Below are 24,132 nucleotides of genomic sequence, written 5' to 3' on the forward strand. Positions count from 1 at the left end.
TGCCATGGTTCTAAAATGCTCAGAAAGCTCTAGTGTGGCGTTTCCCTCTACCGTCCTGGGAGCTGGCTGGGCCAGGCAAGTTATGTGCTGCTCTCAGCTGTGCAGTGCTGCGGTGGGTGTGCTGCCCCTCTGTGAGCCACTGGCCTGTGGGGAACCTTGGGGTCCCTCCTGCCTGATTCCAGCTAGGAGGGGCTTCTGGGGTGGAGATGCTGACTTGTGGCTCAGTCCTGGGCCTGAAAGACCCTGACAGGGCCGTCCTTTTCATCTCTTGGGTAATGTTACCAAGGCACATCCATAAACATCTGCCATTGGTGTTGCAGCATCAGCAGGTACCCAAGACTGACACCTGGTTTCAGGCTACTGTTCAGAGGACAGGGAAGAGGCTGTCTCATAGCAGTTCCTGAGATGCAGACCAGGAAACCAGCCATCAGGAGGGGGAATCAGGAGGTAAACCTTTTCCTGTGTGCCCCATTCCACCTTGGAAGTCTGGGGCAGGTGGGTGCCGTGCAGCCACCCCACCCTAGCCTGGGCCTTGCTTTGCTAGGGAAGGCTGTAGAATCCTGAGGAGGCCCCAGCCATGCTTCTCCCTACGTTCAAGGTGTCCTTCACTGTTTACTCCCACTTCCAGAGGGAACAGGGAGACAGTAGGAACCCAGGTGGCCCAGTTTTCTGGCAGTTCAGGCCAGACTTGGCCTATTCCCATCCTGTTGGGGAGAAGCCGGGAAAGGTGGGCCCCCCCCCCCCCCCCAGCCTGGCCCCAGCTTGTCGCTCAAATAAGAGAATACCAGCCTTGAGCCTCACAGTTTTATTTTATCCTTGTTATCCATCTTTCTGTTCAGCACCAGTAAAGGGGAAAAACACCTCTCTTTTCAAAATATTTTATCAGGTGTAAAGATTGTTTTTCTTCTAGGGAAGAATCGTCTGGATATATATTTGATAATAATTTTACCAAAACCTTAGGTGTGCTTACCATATAAAACCCCTAATGTCCCATGAGGATACAATACAGAAAAAAATACAGAAATTAAAAAATTTTGTTTTTTTTTTAAAACAGTATTTCTAAATCTCAGCAAGTTAATACAGTAGTTAAAAAGCATCAAGGTTAATATTCATACTTAAAACTCAAGGTGGTTTGGACAAATGGAAATGACTGTTTCCTTCTAAAGCTGACCCCTGCCTCCTGGCTTCTCTGGAGGAGGCTGGGCCTGGAGTGGGCATGGGGGCCTCAGTTGGGGATTTGAGTGACCCCTGTGTCCACCCCTCCTAGGCCTAGATGCCACAGAATCTGAGATTCTGGTAGTGTTTTGTTTTTTAAAATCAAAATGGAAAAGTCTGGCTTGTGCATGGCCCTAGGAGTCCACAGCCTTGATGAAACATGTGGTTGGGCAGTGGCGTCCTTGATGCTGAAGCTGCGCCAGAGGGAAGTGCAAGGGGAGCTGGGACACAGGCTGGTCCGGCTCCAGATACTAGGGCCAGGCTGGGCAGAGGTGACCTTGTTAGGACAGGAAGTGACCGAGGCACAGGGAGGTGTGACTTGCCTAAGGCCGCCCTGTGAGTAGGGAGAGAAGCATGTACCCCTGTGCTGTGGCTCCCATAGAGCTGCCCTGGGAGGGAGGTGACTCCTCGGAGGGATGCAGGCTGGGCCCGGAGTTTCTCTGCTTCAGGAACCCTGGCCTCTGTCCCTGCTGCTCTCCTGGACACACATCCAACTCGAAGCCTGGGGCCTTTGCTCAGTCCCAGCCATCCAGGCATTGAGTGTGTTTAGTTGGGCCCCACCTGTGTGAGCAGAGATTCCTGGCTGCTCCTGGGAGTGGGGGCCCCATTTGGCTTAGCCAAGGCCCTGAAGGCCAGGCCCTTAGGCACAGCAGAGAGCCCAGGTGGGGTTGTGCCTTCAGTGGTGAGCAGCCCCTCCTGGCTCTGGACTCAGGGTAGGGCTGGGGGCTTGGTCAGTGAATGCTCCTGGCAACAAAGCCGGCAGCCCACTGCCCCAAACAAACCAGTGCCTCCGTGTGTATGGTTCTCAAGTGTGTCCTCCGCCAGCACAGGGCCTGCCCCTGACTGGCTGCTTGGCCCCATCTTGGTCCCTCTTGCAGCTCAACTGGGTGACAAGGCACAGCATCAGTGTGCCAGCACCAGGAGGAGGCTTCTGGCAGAAAGATCCTGGTGCATTCCCCAGCCTTGATAGGCAGAGCTGGCTCTGAGCCAGGTGGGCACAAGGTCAGGGCACTTCAAGGAGGGGATATCAGTGGGGGGTTGTCAAGAACAGTCTGAGTTGGAGGGTCCTTGCATGGGAAAACAGACACAACCCTCCCTCGTGTGACTGGGGAGTATCTCCGGGCATGTTTAAAAAGTCAGGTAGGCAGAGGCAGAGCTGCCGTGGAGTGGGGAGCTGTGGACTTCACCTGCAGGCTTTGCCATGCCCTGCCCAGGTCACACGGTGGCAGAGTGGGTGTCTACTGGCCTGGATGCCAACCAGTACCACTCCATGCCCCAGGCAAGCGGTGGCCCCTGGCCTTCACCCCCAGCCTACACACTGGTAATGGTGACGGGACATGCCGTTCTGCACCTTGGCTTCCTGTCCCTTCATTCAGGGCCCTGGGTCACTTTTTGAGGATGGGGCTGGGAGGACAGAGCTGCAGCCCCACCCAGAGGCAGGCAGACAGTTCCTGAGCTCAGCCAGGGAAAGATTGGTCCCAAAGCAGAGAGGTGTCCAGAAGGGAAATGGGATCAGGCAGAAAGAAGGGCATGTGTTGGTTTTGACAGAAGAGAAGCTATAAATCTATCATTTGGAAAACCTGAAGCTCCCTGACCACTTTATGTCATGAGTTCCCCTTCTTCCTATAAAAAAGTGATGCTCTCTCCTCAGATTCCCTTTGCCCACTTTGAAGTCTCTCAGGGGAGACTCGGGGGCCCTGATTGGCTGGGAGAGAGGAGCCTGAGCAGTGTTCTCCCTCACGGTCTGCAGACCTTCTAAAGTGAAGGGTTGTTTTCTTAACTTTTTCTGTTTTTCTTTTTAAAATAATCGCCCTTGAATGCAAGACCCTGGGAAGAGCCCGGGCTTGCTGGTAACTGGACACGGCCCTTATGGTCCCTGCTCATTAGCCGTCCGGCCTGGAGGCGGGAGCTGGCGGCCCTATGCCCAGGAATGCTTCTTTGGCTGGTTCTGATTGTGTTTGGAGTTTGGCCTTGGGTGAGGCCCGAATGAGGGGTCTGTGTGGCTACAGTGTGGCACATGACATGCGGGCAGCGTGCATGCGAGGGTGCAGGCATGCGAGACAACATGGCAGCAGACAAAAATAATGAACCCTGGACGAAGCTTGAGAAGAGATACAAAGAGTACAGAAACCCGGTTCTCATACTAACCCCCGGGTTACAAACTAGGTTGTGCTGTAGATTTGTAGAAAATCACGTTTTGAAAGAATGGCACTGTTGGGCAGCTGTGGCTCCCAAGACCAGCCTGACCCTTCTGTCCACAGTGAGTGCCCAGAGGTGCAGGGCAGCGCTGGTTCCAGCTCACCTGGGACTAACCAAGTCTCCCCCCAGGTCTCTGCCCTCCTCCCCCAGCACTGCTGGTGCTCGCTGGAGGGGACATGGCCAGAGAGGTGCTGCGGCTCAAAGGGTTGGCAAGGCCCCACTGCTCTGAATGACGTGGCTGGTCTATGCCTCCTCCTCCCCTGCAGACACCATTAGCCGCATGGCCACTGGGAGATGGTCGGTCAGGCCAGACAGCTGGGTGATAAAACTGAATTCTTCCACCTCCTGTTGGAAAGAAGCAGTCCTATTAGATCCAGAGGGCATCCTACACAGGAGGGGCCTGGAGGGCAGGGGTGGGGCTTCTGGGCAGAGGTGGGGGCTGGGTCTAGCCAGGATCTTCCTGGAGGCAGAGGAATGGGAGCATCCCATGGGCCCCAAGGACTCTGAGACTGACAGATCTCGTTTTCAGAGAAGAGCTCAGTGCTGCTGAGGGGTACAGGGCACAGGATCCCCTATCTATAGGCATTGCTTGGCCCACTCGACTCACAGCCTTCCAGTCCGGGCACAGCCCCTCCTCTGCGTACAGCATGTAGTCGATGCGTCTGCCGTTGCCCTTCAGCAGGTCCTTGCGTCCCTTCTGGCCTGCCCCAGGGCTCTTGCTGGTGGGGAAAGCCAGGTACTCCCTGCGGCCTTCCTCGGTCTCCAAGACCCTGCTCGACAGACAGGAAGGACAGGAAGCAAGGTGAGCCCTTGCCCCATTCTCCAGACCCCAGATCCTGAGTGTGGAACCATGTTCTAGTCCCTAAGTGGGAGAGATGCAGGTCAGACCAAACCCTGTGTTTAAGATCTATTTTCCCGGGGGACCCAAAAAAAGGGGACTAGTGTGGAGGGAAACCCAGTCTGACCCTGTGAGTTCCTGACTGAGCCATGCCACTCCAGAGTCTGTTCATGTCCACCTTGGGCTTGACTGTCGCTGAAGTTTGGACATAGTACTGCCCAGAGCCTGTGGTACCGAGTTGGGAACAGAAGTGCTCACCCCCTCTGCACACAGGGCTTTGCTTAGAGCCAGTCGCAGGGGTGGGGGTGGGGTGGGAAAGGGTCTTTGCAGTGAACCTCAGGGACCCTTCTCTCCTATAGGTCCTCAGAACCACCCACCCCCACCCTCTGTGACCGTTGTTTCAAGTCAGCAGGGGTGGGGGAGCCAGGAGAGCACCCAGGCCCTATCCTGGGCCTGGACTCTTGTGTTGGTTTCTCTCTGAGCAGCTGTGCCACCAAACCCCTGAGCTTTCCTCTGACACAAGGATGATTGATTGCTGTGGGCCCCAGGACATTTGGGGGACCAGGAATGCCAAGAAAGGAACAATTTTGGGGGCACCTGTCTGGCTCAGTAGGAAAAGCATGTGACTCTTGAAGTCATAAGCTTGAGCCCCACGTTGGGTGTAGAAATTACGTTAAAAATAAATGTGGGATGTGGTTGCCATAACATTTCTTACAGGAAGAAAACTGATGTGGGTACTTAAATGTGGGTGAGGGTTCTCTACAGGATGTGCAAGGGACTCAGGTTGGGTGTTAACACTCTGAATCCAGGCCTTTTGACTTCCTGTCTGCCATTCCCTTCCTGCCAGGTTTCCTTTGGAGCCTGAGCACTGGTTGGGGACAGCCTTCATGGGAGACTTGCAGAGGCCAATGGACATTGAACAAATGGAAGGGGCGCCTGGACAGGCACAGCCAGCAAATGTGGGTTTCTACAAGGCCTTTATCAGCCCTGAGATAAATACACTAATGACATGCAGAGCATCACTACATCTCAGAAATATAATCCATTACCGTCCTTGGCCTTTGGTAATTAATTCCAGCATCAATGATCTAAGAGTTACTGATAGTCATTTTTTAATCATCATCTCATAAAAAGATAATTTTCTCGGCATAGGATGGTGTTTCAAATTTAGTCTATAATCTAATTAATTGGCTTAAATTAGCTGTGAGGAGCCACTGCCATGGCTTTGTGCAGTCTCGGGCTGTGAGTTACAAATTGGTTCTGCTGCTGGCCTCTCATATCGGCCCTGTATGGAATTCTCATCAGGTTCAAGTATGAAGCTTGGCTGCAGTGGAACTGTTTCTGCTTTGAAAATGTCTACTTAGTGTTAGCTCCGCTTGCGTTTTTATTTGCCTGATTGGTGGCTACTAGCTGCCAGGCTCCCTGCAATGGACGCCACTCCATGGCTCTTCTGCAGGGGTCTCAGCAGCCCTTGGCCTCACCCTGAGAGATTCTGTCCCTCTCCCTGTGCCCAGAAGGGCCTCGAAGCAGGCTATGGCTCAGGGCTGGCCAAGCTCTTGTAAAATGAGCCTGGACTCTGGTGCTGATGTAGGAAGTGCCACCTCTAGAGCCTCCTCCTGGTTGAAGGCTTCTCAGTCAGGCCAGTCCCTGGGGCATGAAGGTGGCCTGGTTTCCGCCCAACCCCAGCTTTAGTCCTTGAGGCTTTCACAGGCTTCCTTCCCATGGAACTGCGTTCTCTAGTCTGCCCTGCACAGCCCATCTCTCCACACCAGAGTCAGTGCTCAGTGTTCATCCCAGCCCTGGGATCCATCCACCTCTGCACAACTGCAGTGACATGGGTGCTGGCTGCTTACTTTTGCAGGTTGTCAGGGGTGCACACGTCCTCATCGTAGAGGTTGTCTGTGTCCAGCATGGTACCTAGGAACAAGGAGGCAAGAGTGGTCACTGTGAACAGGGCCCAGCCAGCCTCTAGGAGGGCTGCCTCTGGGGGGCAGGAGGCATGGGTGAGGGCTTCTACCCCTGCCCCTTGCAGAGTGGTCTTGGGGATAGGTCCTGAAATGTCTCTGGGAAGCCTGTGGGGAGCCCAGCCTTGGTTCAGTGTCAGGTCTCAGCAGGGTGGGCTCAGGCCTTGCAGTGCCCCTCCGCCATTCCCCCTCAGGGCCCCCAACCCTGTGTCCAGCCCCAGCTCACCGATGGCCCAGGACTTCTCCTCTCCAGGCCCCAGGCGGCAGGGGTCCTTGTAGTGTGTAAACAGGGAGTGCTGCTGCTCCAGCTTGTCATCTGTGCGTGAAGGGAGAAAGGGAATGCTGTGGGGCTCAGGGTGTCTGTCCTGGAGGGCTGCCTGCTTTAGGTTCTAGTCAGTAACTCAGGTAACTGCCTCTGGGTGGGGTCTCCTTTGTCACTGGTTTTCTGTGTCCTTGAGAATGCCCCCCTACCCCCAGCGGGGGTGGGAGTGAGCTATCCTTCTGAGGACACTGGTCATGGTCCCACTTGGCCTCCAGGGGACAGTGATCTTGAGGTCTTCCCAGATCTGGTGGCAAAACCTGTGGGGGCTGGCTTATGCTGTCCTGGAAGGGACCCCTGCCCTTCACAGACTTGGGTGACCAGGTTGAATCAAGAGTGACCATATAGGACTTAGGAGAGAGAGGTGATCTGCCCTGAATTCCAGTTTGTCTTGCCAACTCATGGAGCCAGAGGGCCATTCTGAGACCCCTTGGGAGGAAGGACAGGCACCAGTGGGGCCTGACTGGGTGAGACCCTCTCTGACAGCCTCTTCCTGTGTGTACCACATCCCCACCCTGACTCAGGAGGATCCCAGGAGCACCTAGCATTTGGAGCTGGTATCAGGAATGTGTCTTTGAGGGGACCACAGGGCTACCATCGAGGGGCTGTATGTTCCACGGTAGGCACTGGTCTCCCCACCCACCCTAGAGTTGCCACCAAGTGAGGGCACCACCCTGTGCTCCAGGTAGGACCTTTAGGTCTCCAGCCTTCACTGAGGGCTAAGCCTCAGCTCACAGACCCCATGTCACTCACTCATCTGTAGTTGGGCTGGGGCTGGCGTGGAAGGAGCCCAGGAGCCAGTGGCGGGGGGGGGGGGGGGTCCTCACATCAGCTCCTTGGGCAAAGGGAAGCTCAGAGCTGCATAAACTCCCAGGAGTAAACTGAGATCAGCGTGATCACCAGATCAGTTATTTAAGTCAATTATTTAAAAGTTTGCCCATGATGAATTTTTAGTCTTTTAGCCGAAGGGGTAAAGATATAATTGCCAGGGTTCAAATCCCAGTTCAACCACTTCCTGGCTGTGTGACCTGGGACTAGTTACTCAGCCTATCTGGGTCTCAGCTTCCTCTTCCACACCCTGTAAATTAATACTGTGCTCACTCTTTGGGTCATTATGAGATTTAAATGAAACAGCTGGCCCACAAACAGCTGTTAGAATTGTGCCTGGTGCAAAGCAGGAGACGAGTAACGACTTGGTGGGTAGTGTTAGCTAGCTTGCCCACAGTCTGAGTTTCAGAAGCCCCAAGCTTCTCCATCAGAAGTTCATTTTTAGGGCATCTCTTTGTCTCCAGCAAGGAGGCCTCTCAGCTTTCTAGGCAGAGCGTGGGCTCTTCTCATTTTAGGATTTCTAGGGGCCACAGAAATCAGAGTCTTGCTAATATCCCACCCACATGCTCACAAGCAGCAGGAAGTTCTTCAAGCTGTGGAGCCCAATCCTTTCCAGTGTGACTGGAGCCCACGCCTTCCCCAGTAGCCCACCCAGCTGGGGAGGACCACCACCTCACCAGAGGAGCAGTTGTCAAAGTTAAAATCTCCACAGATGACATCAAACACCACCAGCTCCTCGGGGTTGGCTGTGCTGGACGAGGAGGTAGATTTTCGGAAATCAGCCAGCCAGTCCTGAAGCAGGTCCAGCTGCTCACAACGGATGGCACTGTCCTCTGTGGGGCAGAGCCATAGAGACCAGATGGCAGAGCTGCAGTTAGACCCCAGCCACGCCCCGGCACCAATCCCAGCCCGCGGCGGGCAGATTGCCCCCCCCCCCCCCCCCGCCCTGGAAAGCAGGGGCCAACAGACCCTACCTGGCAGGGCATGCAGGTGTGTGCAGGAGATGTACCCGACGATTCTTTGGTCCTGAGGTGTGCTTCCCACCTGCACCTGTTGGGGAGGAGGCGAGGTGTTGATGATGAAGCCTACGAGTCATGACTGCTCTAAGTATGAGCCCATCTCTGTCAGCTCCTGCTAGACCTGGGCCCAGATAGGAACAGCACATGTCATGCTTATAGGAACTTCTCGTCCAGGGCAGGAGGCAGATGTTTAAAGAAATACCAGCCTGTGGCATGATGAGTGCCACTAGCAATTCATGCAAGGCTTTACAGGAAGGAAAATGCAGAAATCACTGCTGATTCCCTCCCTGAACCCCCACCATCTCCTGGTGACCAGAGTGTCCACATGGATGACCCTCATGTGCCAGCCCCTCATTTCCTTGTCCACTCCTGTCTGTTGGCTCTTTCCCCTGATCCCACTGCCCTGGAGCCCATCCCTCCAAAATCCAAGCTGGTCTCCCCTCTGGGATGCAGCCTAGCAGGCAGAGCCTCCCACCCATCCCTTCAACGTGAGTGGACCCTGCCCTCCACTCTCCCCAGTCTCTCTCTGCCCCTGTGACTTCATGAGAAGCCACTTTATCTGCTTTTTGGCAGTGGTTTCTGTTGGTCCCCTGATCTGGCATGACAAGTATGGGCTATGTCTCTATGACACCTGTGACATGGGTTTGCCCCAGGTGTCCCATAGCCTCTATCCAGAGCCCAGCCCTCCTTCCTCCACAGCAGCCTCTCCAGGCCTTCATGCTGCACTCTCCCCAGACCTAGTCCTTGCCTCCTGCTCACCTCCTTCACTGGAGATAGAGTCCCCAGGGGGTGAAGTGGGGCCAGGGGCTCCTCTGTGACTCCCTGCCCAAGTGCAGATGTCCCTGGTGGGCTTTCTCTACAGGCTGGCATAATGACATCACAGACAACCCGAAACAGCCCCCAGTGGTGACACTGATACAAGCCTGAACCCTTGTCAGGGCTGTGGCTGTGGAGGTAAGGAAGGGGTGGCTGCCCAGCCAGCTGCTCTCCCAGGCCCTCTGTCCATGGCAAGTGGCAGGAGGCTGCAATAGGAGATTACCCCTTCCCCCTCCAGGCATGCTCCCTTGGGTCATCTGTGGGTGCCTTTCCCCAGAGGCCTCTGGTTGGTTCCTCCTCTTTCTTTCTGGACTCTCCTCCCACCTAGGCCTCAGCAGTATTTCCCACACTTCTTTAATCCATTCCAGAATTGGTTTTGTATGAAGAAGAGATCCTGGACCCTGGGAACTCTCCAGGGAAGGTGACCATAGAGGCCTATTCTTGGCTACGAGGCAAACATCTGCCTGAACATGACCTTGCCCATCCTCCAGCTAAGAGAGTCTTGGACTCACGGCTGCAACCACTGCCACATCACAGGCCCTCCACTCAGAGAGCCTGGGCAGGCTTCCATCTTTCTTTTCGCTGCCAAAGTCAAATTGGCATTATTCTCCTCCATATGGGTTTTCACATCATTAAGCATCCTTAGCTTCCTACAGCTCTTCATCTCCTTTCCCAGCCTGGATGGATGCACATCTCTCCTTTCCCAGCTCTTGTGGGGGGGATGAACATCTGGTTACTTGATAATGGGCTGTACAGCCTGAATTTGGGGCTGTTTATAAACTCCTATGTCCACCATTCACTTCTTGCCCACATTCCAGACCCAAACCTCAGCCTTTAGTACCACCACCCTGGAATGTCTTGGGAAATCACATACCAATGATGCACTGTGTTGCAAAAACACAACACAGTTTTAAAACCACAGTGCCTCCAAAGGCCACACGATGGCGCGCTTGCCCCGTGTTCCCCAGGCAGTGACTGTTCCCCCTCAATAATAATAATAATAATAATAATAATAATAATACTATGCTGTGAGCACTAGTGTTTAGTGCTTCCTGGACACTGCCCCCCTAGGGCTTCACAACAATTACGAAGGTTAAAGTAAAATTATACCAGAATTGGCTTGGGGGTCATGAGGCTCAGATAGGGGAGGCAAGTTCTTGTCAGATGTTTGCTGCCCTGCGCCCAGCTCTTCACCCTACTCTCTGCTGCTTTCTCAACTCCTGGTGACTTGGCAGGCTTTTCACCCATTTGATGGTCTTAGTGTGCCAACCCATCACTCACTCTGCACTTGGTGTCACTTGCCTGTGCTGAAACGTGGGGCAGGGACCGGGGAAGCCCTCCCCTGAGGAGACTGGCCCCCGAGGGAGGGAAGACACAGCAGCGAGGCTATGGCTGCCCCTCCCTCAGCCCTTTCCAGCCCCTCCCGCTCTCCATCAGCCCGTGAGCTGCCAATAGCCACTTTACTACGTGCTTGGATTGATTGATTCCAGTGTGAGTCCTCAGGAGTTGCAGAGGCTTGTGTTTCTCTTGCAAAAACAAATAATCACACCAAGAGATTGTGTCTTTTAGTCCTGGTGGGCAAAGACTGTCAATAGAGAAGGTGCCCAGAATCAGGCTCTCCCGCAAGGGGGACAACAGCGATTCTAGTCCCTTTTCAGGGTGTGACAGCAGCAGGAAAGCACACTTTCCTCAGGCATAGCCGTGCCACAGAGTAAATGGGGGGGGGGGGGAAGGGGATACAGATAGAGGGAGCGCTGGCTTCCACCTGCAGCCAAGGCCACAGCCATGGCTGCTATCTTTCTAGCCCCTGGCCCCTTGGGGGATGGCCTGTCTCCTGAAACCTCCAGGCTGGAGAAACAGGTCTGCTCTCATCAACAGACAGCTGGGTCTGCCACATAGGGAGCTCAGTCGGCCGGCTTTCATTTCTGTCTCACTAGAGAGACAGTAAGACAGCTGGGGACAAAGGCTGAGGGGCCTATGGCGGGAAATACGGCTTGTGCGGGCTGCGCTGAGGAAAGTGCCACACAGGTGGTGTGACCAACCCAGGGTGGGACCAGGACAAGAGGAGCCATTCGTGGAGGACCCTGGGGTGTGGAGTGCTGGAGCAGAGGCCAGGGCAGGTGGAAGGGCCCCGCTATGAGATGGGCTTCTCCCCGAGGCAGCAGGAAGTAGGCACCAGGAGTCAGAACTGGGACAGGAGGAGGATGGGATTGGAAGGGAAAGGAAAAGCAGAGGAATGGTGGCCTGGGCCTTGGAGGTGCAGCTGAGGATGTGGGATGGACCCCGATGTATTTAGAAAGTGAAACTAGAAGTCTGGATGGACTCCTAATGGAAATTAGGAAATGGAAGTGAAATTAAGAGCCTGGATGGGCTCAGGTCATAGGGAAGAGTAAAGGTGGGGATGGTGGAACCTGGCCGATGGAGATGGGCATATGATAAGTGAAAGAGACTGTGTTTAGGGGGGCAGCCGGACACAGTTGGGGGCTTTGGGGAGAGATCTGGGCTGGGACAAGCCTGAGAGCCCTCAGCAAATATGGAAATGGAGTCTGTGGACTGACTTCCCAGGGGTAGGTGTGTGGGGCTGGCCATAGTGTCCCCTTGGAAATGAAGAGGTCTAGCCAAGTGGGGTCACCCTGCTGTGGGGGCTGCCAATCCTCACTCAGGCTGAGAGCTGGGAGGAAGGCAGGAGGCCCTGCCAGGTGCTGCCAGATCTGTGAGGTGAGAGAGAAGTTGCAAACTGGGTTTTATTGGAATAATCTTGATTTTTCAGTGCTGGCCAACACAGGAAACTTTTTAATGGTGTGGACCAAGTCAAACATATCTGCAGACCAGTTTTAGGCTAAGGAGCAGAGGGAGCAGTTAAAGGCTGGGCAGGTGACCAAGAGTCTGGAAGGAACGGCCAGAGAGGTAAGAGGAAAGCCCGTAGCAGACGGACTGTCGTAAGGAGACTGTTGTGACCCTGGTGGGCGTGGTGGTCAGGGTGCAATACCAAGGAGGGAGATGAGGGTGTGTGGGCTGGGGGGCAGCACCAAGGGGGTCCCTAGCCTCTGAACCATCTGTGGTAGGGGGTGGGAGGGAGAGGGTACGCTCTCCTCCTGAGAGCTTGACAACATTTCCCCTCCTTCCCCAAAAAGTCACTCCGGCTGCTGAGACAAAAATATATCCAAGCAACAGAACACTGATGAACCACATGCCAAAATGGGGTGGTAAAAGGAGTTCATTCAATTTTCTCTGTGAATGGAGAGTCAAGGACCCCCATGTCTGGGCCTGAAGAGCCACACAAGAACCACTGGAGTGGGGCCTGGGGCCTGTGCTGTATCAACTGGCCTAATGTTCCTTCTGAAAAGTCTGGAAACACCAACAGTGTCTTTTGCATAGGGAACAAAAAGTCAGCACTCAGAGTGTGTCAGGCTCAGTAGAAGATAAGGGGTAATGACCAAATTACCATGGTCTAAAAACTCCTCCAATTGCATCCAAATTAGCAGAAATAATTATGATTCACTTTAATTAGTGACTATGGAAGCGAAGCCTTGGGCTGGTGGGCAGGGTGCCTGGCATGGCAGCTGTGTGACAGCCAGGAGGGAGGGTGCACCGGGCCAGTGAGGCTGCAGGCCTAAGCGAGCAGGCATTTGCCCCTTAATGGAAAGGGGCCCCTGCCTCCCCCTTCTTCCCTTTATCACTGCCATCGCTGCCAGCCACCTTCACCACCAACCCACAAGACCCCTCAGGCCTCAAGCTCACTCCCCACCCTATGACTGGGCACTAGGTCGCCCCCACTTTACAGATGGGGAGAGGGCTCAGAGATCTGAGGAGCTTGCCCAAGAGGACCCAGTCAGGTCTGTCTGTGCCTGGACCTTTGGCCCTTGTCCCTGCATCCTTATTCTCCTTGTCCCTGAGCTGGGCACCCACCCGTTCGGCTCCACGAAAGGCCTCGCCTACCCCCAGCCCCCAGGAGGAACCCCCGGCTGCAGCCCACCTCCTCCGGTGGCTCTGTGACGGGCTGATGTGTGGCCACTCTGCAGAGCCACAGCCTCCTACCTTGAGAAACAGCGCTCCTTTCGAGGCCAGGCCATCGGAGCCACGCCCGTTGGGGTAACAGTGATAGGCCACGTCCATGATGGGGTAGCGGCTGGCAAAGAAGAGGCCGCTGTTGAGACACTTGAAGCTGCAGCAGCCTTGGCAGCCGTAGACCCCGACGTCGTACAGAATGTACTCGAAGTAGCCGTGCAGCTGGGCTTTCAACTTGGCGGCTGCCCGCTTGTCAAACACCTCCTGCAGGCACAGGAAGTCCAGGTTGGCGGGGAAGAAAGCGGATACCTCGTGGTCAAAGGCCTCGTCCGGGTGGCGCCTCTTGCGCGCTGCAGCCTTCTTCACCCCGGAGGCCTTGTAGGGGAGCTTGCTGTTGGTGGCGCCCGGCTCCCCGCTGCCGACGTCCCGCGCCTTCACCAGGGACTCCCTGGAGGCCGAGGGGCTGCCCAGGCTCCCCGAGTCCCCATCCCGCTGACTGTGGTTGGGCGTCTGGCCCCGCGAGCCCCCACTGGCCCCGTTCCTGGCCTGGCCCCCAGAGGCAGAGTCATCAGCTTCAGGGGGCCGGCCCCCGTCCTCGCCTCCGATGCGCACAATGCAGGCGTCCTCAAGGCTACCGCCTTCGGCCGGGTCCCCGGAAGCCGGGCCGTTGGCAGCCTCGTCACTGGAGTGATGCCCGCTGTCACCCTTGTATTCCACAGAGGCCGTCCTCTTAATGCTCCCAGGGACAGCCCGGGCCACGCCATCACTGCCCTGCGGTGACACCAGGCTGCTAAAGCTGGCCGCGCTGATGGAGGTGTTGGTGGGCGAATCGATGTAGATTTTGATCTGGGGCCGGCTGGCCCCATTGCGGATTCTCTGCCCGATCTCTTTGGCTCGTGCTTGGGTGTTAAAAACATTGTTGAGCCTGGCCAGCGAGTCAGGGAGGAGGCAGAGGTTGGCAGTGGCGAAGCAGAAGCTTTTGCCAGGACCTGTACCCTTCCATTCACTGAGCAGGGCCGCCCCACCGGCCGGGCCCTTATCCTCCAGCCGGGAGTAGATGTAGGGCCGGCGGGCAGACTGCAGTGGGGACCAGAGGAGGAACCCAACAAAGGCGAAGGGCAGCGAGGCGACCAGGAGGGCCAGGTAGACGGGCGCAAAGAGCACGGTGCAAAGCAGCTGGAGGTAGCACGGGTCATCTGCCCGCTGGCGCTTCTGGCAGGCAATGGGTATGAAGGAGGCCACCAGCCGGTCCAGCAGCCAGTAGCATGGGAAGATGAGGGCCCAGGACACGGCGTGCAGGGCGGACAGACAGCTATTGGGAAAGGGGGCCGTGTACAAAACCATCGCAGCTCACTGGGCGCCGCAGCCGGCCCTACTACATGATGTCTGTGGCGGTGCGGGCACTTTCCTGGGAGGGGTGGGTGAGCGGGGGGCGGGGGTCCGTTGGAGGAGGGGTCACCTCCTGGTGAGATGCGTCTCTGAGTGGTCAGTGGCGAGTGTTGGCCAACTGGTCATGGTTCACCTCAGTGGGCCATGCTGGGCCACCAAGGCCTGCTGGAGAACCTGCAAGACAGAAAGGAAGGGGGCTTTTATTCACCCTTAGGGAAGCAGGTCGAAAGCAGGGGCCACTGTCTCCCTTCACCCTGTCCCCTTCCTCCAACATGAGCAGGAGCATTCTGTTTGCCTGTGTGTGTTTGGTTTTCTTGGAGCAAACAGCTTGGTGACATGACCACCTTTAGCTGACCATCTTGATCTTGTAACTGCTTGAAAACTGACCCAGGATTTTGGAGGGGCCCAGCTTAATAGGCATTTGGGAGGCAGGCTGGGGATCCCAGAGGATGGCTGGACCTGACACTAGCCTGGAGCAGCCAGAAGCCCATCAGGAGCCAGGGGTGTGCTTGGAATGAGTGAGAGGTGACCCTGATTCAGAGGAGCCTCAAACACATCTGCTTGTCACGGAGTGTCCTTCAGGTCCCAACAGAGAGGGAGCAAACTGCAGAGAAAGGGGCCAGAGAGTCCTGGGGCAGAGGGCAGTGTGGCTGGCAGAACCCTGAGAGGAGGGCCACCCCCACACCCAGGCTCTCACTTGGCCCCCGCCTACAGCATCAGACAGACCATTCTTGCGCTCCCACCCCTGGTGACCCCCAGCAGAAATCCCTTTCTGACCAGGACCCAGGCGCTGCCCCGGCCTAAACAACTTCTAGAATGATGGTCCCTGTGACTTTCGGAGAAGTGTCCTGGGGCTGCAAAGATCTGGCCCAAGCTTCTCCCCTAAGCCTGAGATGCAACCCCAGGGCCCAGCTGAGGCCCACAGCTGCAGAAATGAGTCCATCCCAGGTCCCTGTCCCAGCCAGTGCATGAACCTCAGAACAGGCCCTGGGGTCCTGCCTAGGAGAGACTGCCAGGTGCAATCATCATGCTGAATGTAGAATCAATAAAGACCAGAGTCTGGAGTGTTTGCCCAGCCTCCGGGGACCTGTTGGTGATCATTCTGTGGTGAAGCTGGTATAAGCAAATCCAGAGTCTTTATTACCAGCTCTGTCAGGGAGTTCATTTCCCGCTCACTGTCTCACCGACCCAGTCCAGCTTCTGCCCTGGCACCAGCGGGTCTGTGCCCATGTTCCATCCATCCTGGCCTCACAGCCTGTCTTCCTGCTGCCTCCCTGGTCACCTCAGCCAGTACCTGGTGTCACCTGGGTCCTGCCTTCCCTCAGTCCGCACATCCTCCCCAAGCTCTCCTGGAGCCCTTGTGCTGGTCCACGACTGCATTGCAGCTTTGCCCACTTTCTTGGCCTCCTATCCATTAGGCCACAGTGGCTGGGGCGACTCATTGTCTGATCCGACCATCCCTCAGATACCTCAAACCCTCTGAAAGTTGGAGCCTCACTTGGCCCTTATTGGGCGTCTTGTCTTCTAGCCAGGCCTCCGTGTCTGCAGCCCTATCTCCCACTCAGTAGGATGTGGTTTCCTGCCCATGCCCTGCCCCTCACCTGACTCACCCCCTTTCTTCTAAGACTCAGCTCAGAAATCACCTCCTCAGAGAGGCCCTTTTGCCCCCTCTTGCCAAGTAGCTTAAGTACGTCCACTGGGGGCTCCTGTTCCCCTCATTCATGGCCTGGTCTCTGCGTTTCTAGGTCATAAATGCTCATGGGACACGGCCACCTCCCCAGCAGACTGGGAGCTTCCTGAAAGAAGGGGCTGCCTTGAGGGTGTGGTGGGTCCTGGAGCTGCACCAGCAGGAGCTCAAGAAATGGGTGGGTGAGTGGAGGTCAATCTGCTCTGCCTCCAGGCCTGAGGTGCAGGGTGGACGGGGTGCCGAGTTTCTGCTGTGTACCTGTCACCCAAGTGCACTCCGGTAACCACATCTCCAGGGCTGAGTTAACGGGGACGAGGTGTTTGTCCCAGACCAGATCTTAATGTCTAAAGACGAATCTAAGCCGATGTCTGTGTCTCGTTCTGGAGAATATATTTCATGAGGATTTTACTTTCTTCAGAGGAAATCGTTTTGAAGCAAACGCCGGAAGGTTACAATTTGTAGAAGCAGGTGTGTCTACTCAGACCACAGCTGTTTGGCCAGGAGCCATGGGAAACAGCTCCTTTGCAGACAGCTCTGTGCTGCAACTTGGTTTAATCTGGGAAAGGCACGCCCTCCGCTTGTGGGCATTGGGATCATGGGGCTTTGTCTGGTGCTGAAGTAGCAAGGCCTCTCACTCAGATGTGGGCAATGAAGTTCACTGTCAAGGATGTTGGTGAGGCCAGAGGGCCAGCCACTGTGTCCCTTTCCCCTTCTTCATGGGGCAGGGAAGGGGAACCTGTTTCAGAGAGGATAGGAGGAGACCCTGATATCCTGTCCTGAAGCTCCAGACCAGACAGTGGCCTTCACCATTTCCTCCACACCCAGCCTGAGCCCTGGTCTCCAAGGGCCAGGCTCTGTATGTGGGGTGTCCTAACCCCGATGGCCTTTCCTTTGGGGTTTGCTGATTCAGAGGTCCTTAACTTACGCCAAGCTCCTGGGCTGAGACCCTGAAACCAATTTTATGACAGTGGCTGAAACTGGAGGATTTGTGGCAGGCTTGCTGACCCTCTGTGCACACGATCTTTAACGCCCAGGAGAGTTGTGTCATCTCTGTGGCCCAGAGCTTGTGGCTTAGTACTTAGATTGGTGGCTGTCCAGAGTTCTCCCATACCTGCTATCTGACAGACTCGCCTGTTGTTTCTTTAAAATCCCAAAAATTTCATTTGAATTTAACCCGAAGCTGGGGCAACAGCCCACTGGCTCCCTTTGAGCCTGTGGGCTTGGCTGCCTTCAGCACAGTGTGCCGCATACAGCAATGCACGGACTGGCCATCTTCAGACTGGCTGCAGTGAAAGCTGTAGGGGAGGCCACAGAGCCGCCTGCACCAACTGGACCTAGAGGAGGTGGCAGGTCCTGTCCCTACAGGTGGGGAAGGTGGAATGGGATCTCCCAAGTCTCCAGCAGCCACTGCATTTGGCACCAAGGTGCTGGGGGTAGGGGTCTAGGCCGGACTGCTGGGGACACTCAGATGTCACCCCCAAATGCATGGAGCAGGCCCACTCCCAAATCTCCTTAGCTCTTTCTTCCTCTTCTCTGTGGCCTGAGGTCACCAGCCCAGCCGACACCACCCTTACCTGAGCACCTACTGCACCCTGTCACCATCCTCCATCTCAGGCCACAATGTGCATAGTGGTCGAAGGAGCTTCCTAAACAATCTGACTAGATCCTCCCTTTGGCAGTCCCGTGGCCTTGGAGGAGAAAGTCCAATCTCCCAGTCTCTGTCTAGGGGCCCTCTGTGCTTCTGCCCCTCTTTCCTTACCCAGCCCCACCCTGGAAGGGTCCCTAGCACCTCAGAGGTAGATGCAGCCCCACTTCATCAAAGGTTCCTGAGAGAAATTCCCAAACCTTCTGCTCTCCCATGTGGCCCATCCCTAACACTGGCCAGGCAGGGTAGGGACCTGCCATCAGCTGTGACCGCACTATCAGTGGGGACTGGCTCCCTCTCCAGCTGCCCTGTGTCCACCTCACTTCTGCTGTGGCCACAGGAACCCTTCTGGGCAAGTTCCTTCCCAGCCCTGCCTGCAGCGGCAGTGAGCGGCCAGGCCTGATCTTTCTGGTTCCCCCAGGCTGGTCCCAAGAATGTTGTTGGTCTCAATGCAGGCATCAGTGGGTTTGAGGTGGCTGGCAGCCCAAGGGCCACCACAGTCTTCCTCTAAGATGTGGCAGATCCGAGCATCCTAGCTCTTCATGGCCACTGGGTCCCCCATCTGGGGCCCCTCCCCTGCCTCCTGTCCCTCAGTGCCCTGGACATAAGGAGCCCCCAGGTGCTGCCCAGCCACCCGCTCCTGCATGCAGTCCCTACATCTATGCACGGAAGCTGCTGAAGCAGTTGACACAAAAGGAATTGCCACGGATGGAGCCAGTTTCTAGAGCTGTGTGGTTAATTATTTTGTCTCAGTGAAATGAAAGGAGGGCAAACAAACAACAACACATTAATTAGTTTGATCTACGCTTTCCCCATGAAAGAGGGGAGTAGAAGTTAAACGCCAGAGGCTGGGAACTTCTCAGAGAGCCCTAGAAGCTTTTGAGGGTGTGGGTGCTGAGGGGGATGCAGCAGGGCACCCAGCCTGTATCCCTGGGCCCTTTGTCTTGCCCACACCCCCTGGCGGGGCAGGACCTTGTGGGTGGCCCAGCCCAGGCTCAGTCTCCCAGTGAGGCATGCCTTCGTCACCTCCATGCCCCAGTTCTCTGCTTCCCTGTTCTAGAACTGGCATCTTTGCCAAGCAAAGTCTACCATGGGCATCTCTGATCAGGGTGACAGGTTCCTCAAAGGCCACATGTGCTGAACTATAGCCACTCAACCCCACACGCTGGATTGCTCTTTCAGGTTCCTATTTAAAGCAACAATCACTCCTGGGTTTCTTCCTTTTATAAGCCCTGGTGAGGGGATTCCAGGGTTGCTCAGGATGCCCCCTCCCCTGCCCCCATACCATGGTCTCCAGAGCTGGGCTTGAGTCCCAGATACCCTCAGTTCCTCATGGTCACTCCTGAGCTCTGGGGTCACTGTGGGGGGCTACCCGGTGCCCCAAGGGAGGGCTCTTGGGAGTCAACCTCTGTCCTACAAATGGAGACCTCAGACTTGCCCCCTCACTTCCAACTGCCCTGCTCAACACTCAGCTTGGGTTGGAGGGTCAGGCTCGCTGATCCTGTCTCGTTATCTATGGCATAGTGGTAGCAATATCTGCCTTCCAGGGCTAATCATGAGGATTAATCCTTCCCTACCTTCCCTCCTCTTCCTTGTAGGACCTCCCTGACCAGGTCAGGAGGGAGCCGCCTCCCCTGAAGCTGGCTCCTGTGTGTCCTGGCTGCTCAGCCTGACCTGTGGATTCAGTGGATTTTGAAGATGGTACAAGCTGGTTCCGTGCACTGTGCTGGGGGCAGCCTGAGCCGCACCCCCTGCCCCCGATCCTGATCCTCTAAGCTCCTGACTGACCTGTGATGCTTTCAGATCCTCAGAGACCCATCTGCACTGTTTAGGCTGGAGCTGCTGGCCTTCACAAACGTGTTCCTCTCCCTACAGTGAGGACTGGATGGGGCCTAATTGTGACAAGGAGACTGGGCTGCAGAACCAGGGCAGACGGAGGGAGCAGAGAGGTTTGCAGGCTGATCCAGCAAGGAGGGGAAGTTGCCTGGGGAGGTTTGGAGTCCAGATGGGAGAGAAAGAGGTGGTCACAGGCTGGCCACTCCTGGGCAGGCACAGGACATTGACAGAGAGAAGCTCTACATCAGGGTCCTGTGGGTTACTGGTATCTGTGGTGACCTGACCTGCAGATGCCTCAGCACAGGAAGGGAAGACTTGGACTGCTCAGAGGCCAAGCTAAGCCAAAGCTGCTCTCCCATACATCTCCCTGAGATGTCGGGGACCAGCTGATCTGCTATCCTTTGGGGAGGGCATCTGCAGGAATAGGGCCTGGCCAGGCCTGTCCTGTTTGGTGTTGAAGATTGGGGGGAGGTTCCCAGCAGCTGCCCCGGGGAAGCTGCAGTGGGCGGGACCTCTGCTACAGGCACCAGGTGGCACTGGCACCAGGGTAGCCACCCCACTTCCCACTTCCCTGGGAAATGGACCTGGCAGGCATGCTGGTACACAAGGCCTGCTGCACTGGGGCTCAGAGGGTCCCAGATGAAGGTTGACTTTGGACTTGAATTTTTCCTGCAGCAGGAAAGTAAGCAAGCCAGACCAGTCCTGCTGGCCAAGGCCAGCCCTGGCCCCTTCAAGGAAGCCTGAACTGTCTTGAGGGATCTCTGAGCTTTGGGGAACTTTGGGGGAAGTTGATGAGGGTTGGGAGTTGCCCCAGGCTGGGTGTAGGGTGGGACCTGTCCCTCCTTCATAGCCCTTTGCTCTGGTCCGTATGCCTGCTGAGCCCTGTCTTCCCAGCAGCTGGGCTGGGAATCCTGGGGCAGAGGGACCTCCTCCTATCTTCTCTGTGTCCACAGGCTCATGTCTAAACAGGCATTGGGCCAAGCCCCAGGTTTCTGCAGGAAAGACCGAGAGGATCCCTCCAATCCAATTACTCAAATGTGCCTGCATCCGCCGGTGGCGCCGAGATCGGGCCGGCCCATTTCTGCCTGGATGCCAGCCGCACAAGGGTTGGCATAGCAACATGAGCTCTGATCTGCTGAAACTTGGAGTCAATTCGTCATTGGGAGGACAGAAAGAAAGATTGAAGAGGACGCCTTTAAAAGTGATGCGGGTCAGACAAATCCAGGCTAATCCCTGAAATCCACAGAAATGGGGTCTGGCATTAACACGTGTGCCATAGCAGCGACTCCCAGTGACATGGTGTGTCAGGTAAATGCCCATTCACCCTTCTAGATCTAGAGTACCTGCCCCCTTCTTTCTGAAGCTCTCCCTGACTTCCCCATCCTGCCTATACCCTCTCTTCCCTACACACCCCCAGCTGGCCCTCTAACCAGGCACATGTCTGTTTGCACATCGGGCCCCCCCCCGCCCCAGCAGCCTGAGAGCACCTGATGGAGTCTCTGGCACCAGCACAGACCCAAGTCCGAGCCTGCTCCACCTCTCTGAGGGTGGCAGACTTGCTTTTGTCTGTCCCCCTCCAATCCGAGGGGAGAGCAGTGAGCCACACTAAGTCAACCGGCACCACAGCCCCCTGATCGCAAGGTGAATGGTCATACGACTCACGCTCTCATGGGTGCTCTTACTGGACCTCTCAGGAAAGAGGCCTGCATTTTCTCTGAGGTGGAGGCACTAAGAGCCTGAAGCTTCTGGAGCCTTCCTTGAGAACAAATCTAATTCAAAGGTAAATAGACCTTAGGGCTGGAAGGGGAGTCCTGGTGACATTTTGAGCTCCAGTTTCCCTGGGCCTGAAGACAACACCACCCCAGACTTTCTAATGAGTGAGTTACCAAATTACCATTTCCTTTGCTCTAGTCAAAGTTGCGTTTCTGTCGCTTGCCATCAAAGAGATCCTATCTAATATATACCAGCGACCTGATCCTTCTAAAACTCAATTCTTAATCAGTTTGTCTCCTGGGTACACTTCTGTGGCACCTCATGGCCTGCCCACTGGGCAAAGGATGGGGGTGGGGGACTTTCTCCTGAGTTCTGGAAGGCCCTGCAGGAACTGGTGCCTGGGGTTTGTGCCGCTATGGTTTGAGCATCCCTCAGGAGACAGCAGTGCAGATGTCGCAAGCACAAAGTCAGGTGCCAGGCCACTGACTCTAAGCTGTGATTTCCATATCTGTTAGGCATCTATAATAACATAACTAGCTCAGGATAGTTGGAAATGATGTATGAAGACTTAGCACAGTGCCTGCCACATCTCTAGTAATATTTTTGTTACTGCTACTACTGTTAATTTTCTTGCTGCAAAGGCCCTCAAGATACAGCCGGAGCCCTCACAGTTTCCTCCTTGTGTGGTTGGCTGCTTGACAACAGGGTGCCGTGCTATCCCAAACAAGGGGTGAGGATGGTGCAGGGGGTATGGGGGCCTCATTCTCCTGGCAGGACGGTCTGGTGGGGGCTGCCTGTGCAAGCCCAAGTCACAGGCTTCTGCAGAAACCTGTGCAGGTACAGGCCAAGGGGCCATAAAATTTTCAAAAAGACACTTTCCAAGGGAGCTATTAATGCATCACGTGGCTTCTGAGAATAGGAACAGGCTGCAAGCAGCTCCGTGGCACCCCTTCAGTCAGTCAGCCTTGGCATTTCCATGTCAGAGCTCAGAAAGCCCAGATGAAGCTGATTCCTGCATGACTGGAAAGCAAATCTCAAGCCACGTTGGATGTATATGTGCCAGGGGTGGCCAAATCCATCTAATATTTAAAATAGCAACACTTCTGGGTTCAAGACCTTGTGCTACAACAGTGCCATGGGGCAGCTGCCCTGAGACCATGTGCTTCATCACAGGATGGGGCTAAGTTTGAAGATCTGGCACCCCACCCTCTACTTTCTGCCTTTCTAGAATCATCTATTGGTGACCAGAAAGGGGGCCATTAAGGAGAAGGCTAGGTGGCGGTTGGCACCTAAGTCTATACCTGAGCCCAGGGCATGGGGAAGCTGGGGGTGAGTGCTTCCTCCATGATGAAAATCAGGTCTGAGATCAGTCTGTTCCAGGGTCTTCTCCACACAGGCATTGACAGGGCAGCTCCAAGGCAGGACTGGAGCAGGCCGTTGTGACTACCAGAGAGGAGGCTTCAACATCCTTAAGCAAGGCCCAAATCAGGAGGCACGTGCCAATAGCTGAGCATCTAGACTGGCATGGGGCTCCTACCTCAAGTGGCCTGAGCCTGCCCGTGTGCTGAGGTCTTTGCCCGAGCTGGTCCTCACAAACAGACATGAGCAGGGGGTCCTGGAACTGCCCAGCAGGTCACATCACCTGCCTCAGGTGAGCTCTGGGGTGTCTCCTGCGTGACTGGCTGAGTGCCAGCATGCTTCCCTCTGGCCAGCCCTACTTCCACCCTCAGGGGAGACCCTCCTGAGGGATGGAGACCAGGAGGAATCACACTTTTCTCAGGCTCCGCTAGTGAGGCTGCTGTCCCAGCGAAGTCCCTGCTTCCCTGACATGAGGGCTGATGTTAATGGTTCATGAGCTGAACAAGGCTTGGAACATCCTTTGCTTAAGAAGAAATGACAACATACTTTCTGTGGGAGTAGAACTTTAAATACAAGTCCACACAAATGGTAGGATTTATGCAGACCCAGTGTTCAGCTGCATTTCAAGTACAGTATTTCCTCCTGGAATGGATTGGCCGCCTGAGTGGTGTGTAGGCATTTCAAGGCATCAGAGAACACAGATGAAGACAACAAACCTTCCTAAAACAGAACAGACTTGCTAAAATTCTTCTGAAGGGAATCATTTCACATTCAACCTAAAGTTTTCTGTGCAAAGAACATTTAACAAACTGAGTCCTAGAGGAGAATTTATGCAGAGATCAAAAAGCAAATCAGTGTGAATGAGTAAATAAAATCAGGCGTGAGTGTCTCGCCAAGCCTCCCTGCAGCCCTGGGCAACTGGGTTTTCTGGACAGAGGCTGGGTCTCATGTACCATGGAGCACTCAGGCACTCATCCTGGGCCCTCGCAGAGGCCTGGAGTCCGAGGCCTCTGCCATACTCAGGTCCTTCCTCACACACGTTACCACTGGAGCACCTCGCTCTGAGAGAATGGGCAAGAACTCCCTCCTCCTGAGAGAGGAAACCCCACTCAGGCTAAACCAAAGACTGCCTGACTTAGACGGCCTCTGGCCTGCCTGTGGGGTTTCAGCGCCCACTCCAGAATGTATAAGTGAGAGGGGATTGGGGGCTGCTGGAGTCAGCTTCCCCCATGAATGAGATGTTGAGCTTCTTTTGCGTGAGACTGTGAATTAGTCATTTGTCCCCAGCAAAGCCAGG

The 24,132-nt window shown here is 55.4% G+C and overlaps 1 protein-coding gene and 1 long non-coding RNA gene across 6 annotated transcripts in view; one reads left to right on the forward strand and one right to left on the reverse strand.

The window, feature by feature from the left end:
• Window positions 1-790: 790 nt before the first annotated feature.
• The window catches only part of SMPD3 (sphingomyelin phosphodiesterase 3), an 83,907-nt gene continuing 60,565 nt past the window's right edge, over window positions 791-24,132 (reverse strand). For 2 of the 3 annotated variants that reach the window (XM_058706125.1, XM_058706126.1), the window contains 8 exons: window positions 19,716-19,819; window positions 13,237-14,769; window positions 8,338-8,413; window positions 8,041-8,196; window positions 6,443-6,532; window positions 6,106-6,169; window positions 4,022-4,184; window positions 791-3,759 (listed from right to left, as the gene is read on the reverse strand). In XM_058706125.1, coding sequence (XP_058562108.1) covers window positions 3,658-3,759; window positions 4,022-4,184; window positions 6,106-6,169; window positions 6,443-6,532; window positions 8,041-8,196; window positions 8,338-8,413; window positions 13,237-14,550 — 1,965 coding nt within the window. In that variant the 5' untranslated portion in view covers window positions 14,551-14,769; window positions 19,716-19,819 and the 3' untranslated portion in view covers window positions 791-3,657. The remainder of the gene's footprint in view (window positions 3,760-4,021; window positions 4,185-6,105; window positions 6,170-6,442; window positions 6,533-8,040; window positions 8,197-8,337; window positions 8,414-13,236; window positions 14,770-19,715; window positions 19,820-24,132) is intronic. The other variant, XM_058706124.1, reaches the window with a different exon arrangement.
• The window catches only part of LOC131498789 (uncharacterized), a 35,102-nt gene continuing 15,061 nt past the window's right edge, over window positions 4,092-24,132 (forward strand). For 2 of the 3 annotated variants that reach the window (XR_009255592.1, XR_009255593.1), the window contains exons 1-4: window positions 4,092-4,216; window positions 11,969-12,105; window positions 16,341-16,460; window positions 19,526-21,071. This is a non-coding gene — a long non-coding RNA (uncharacterized LOC131498789). The remainder of the gene's footprint in view (window positions 4,217-11,968; window positions 12,106-16,340; window positions 16,461-19,525; window positions 21,072-24,132) is intronic. The other variant, XR_009255594.1, reaches the window with a different exon arrangement.

This window comes from Neofelis nebulosa, chromosome 17 (assembly GCF_028018385.1).
Source record: "Neofelis nebulosa isolate mNeoNeb1 chromosome 17, mNeoNeb1.pri, whole genome shotgun sequence".
In the NCBI taxonomy this organism is placed as follows: domain Eukaryota; kingdom Metazoa; phylum Chordata; class Mammalia; order Carnivora; family Felidae; genus Neofelis; species Neofelis nebulosa.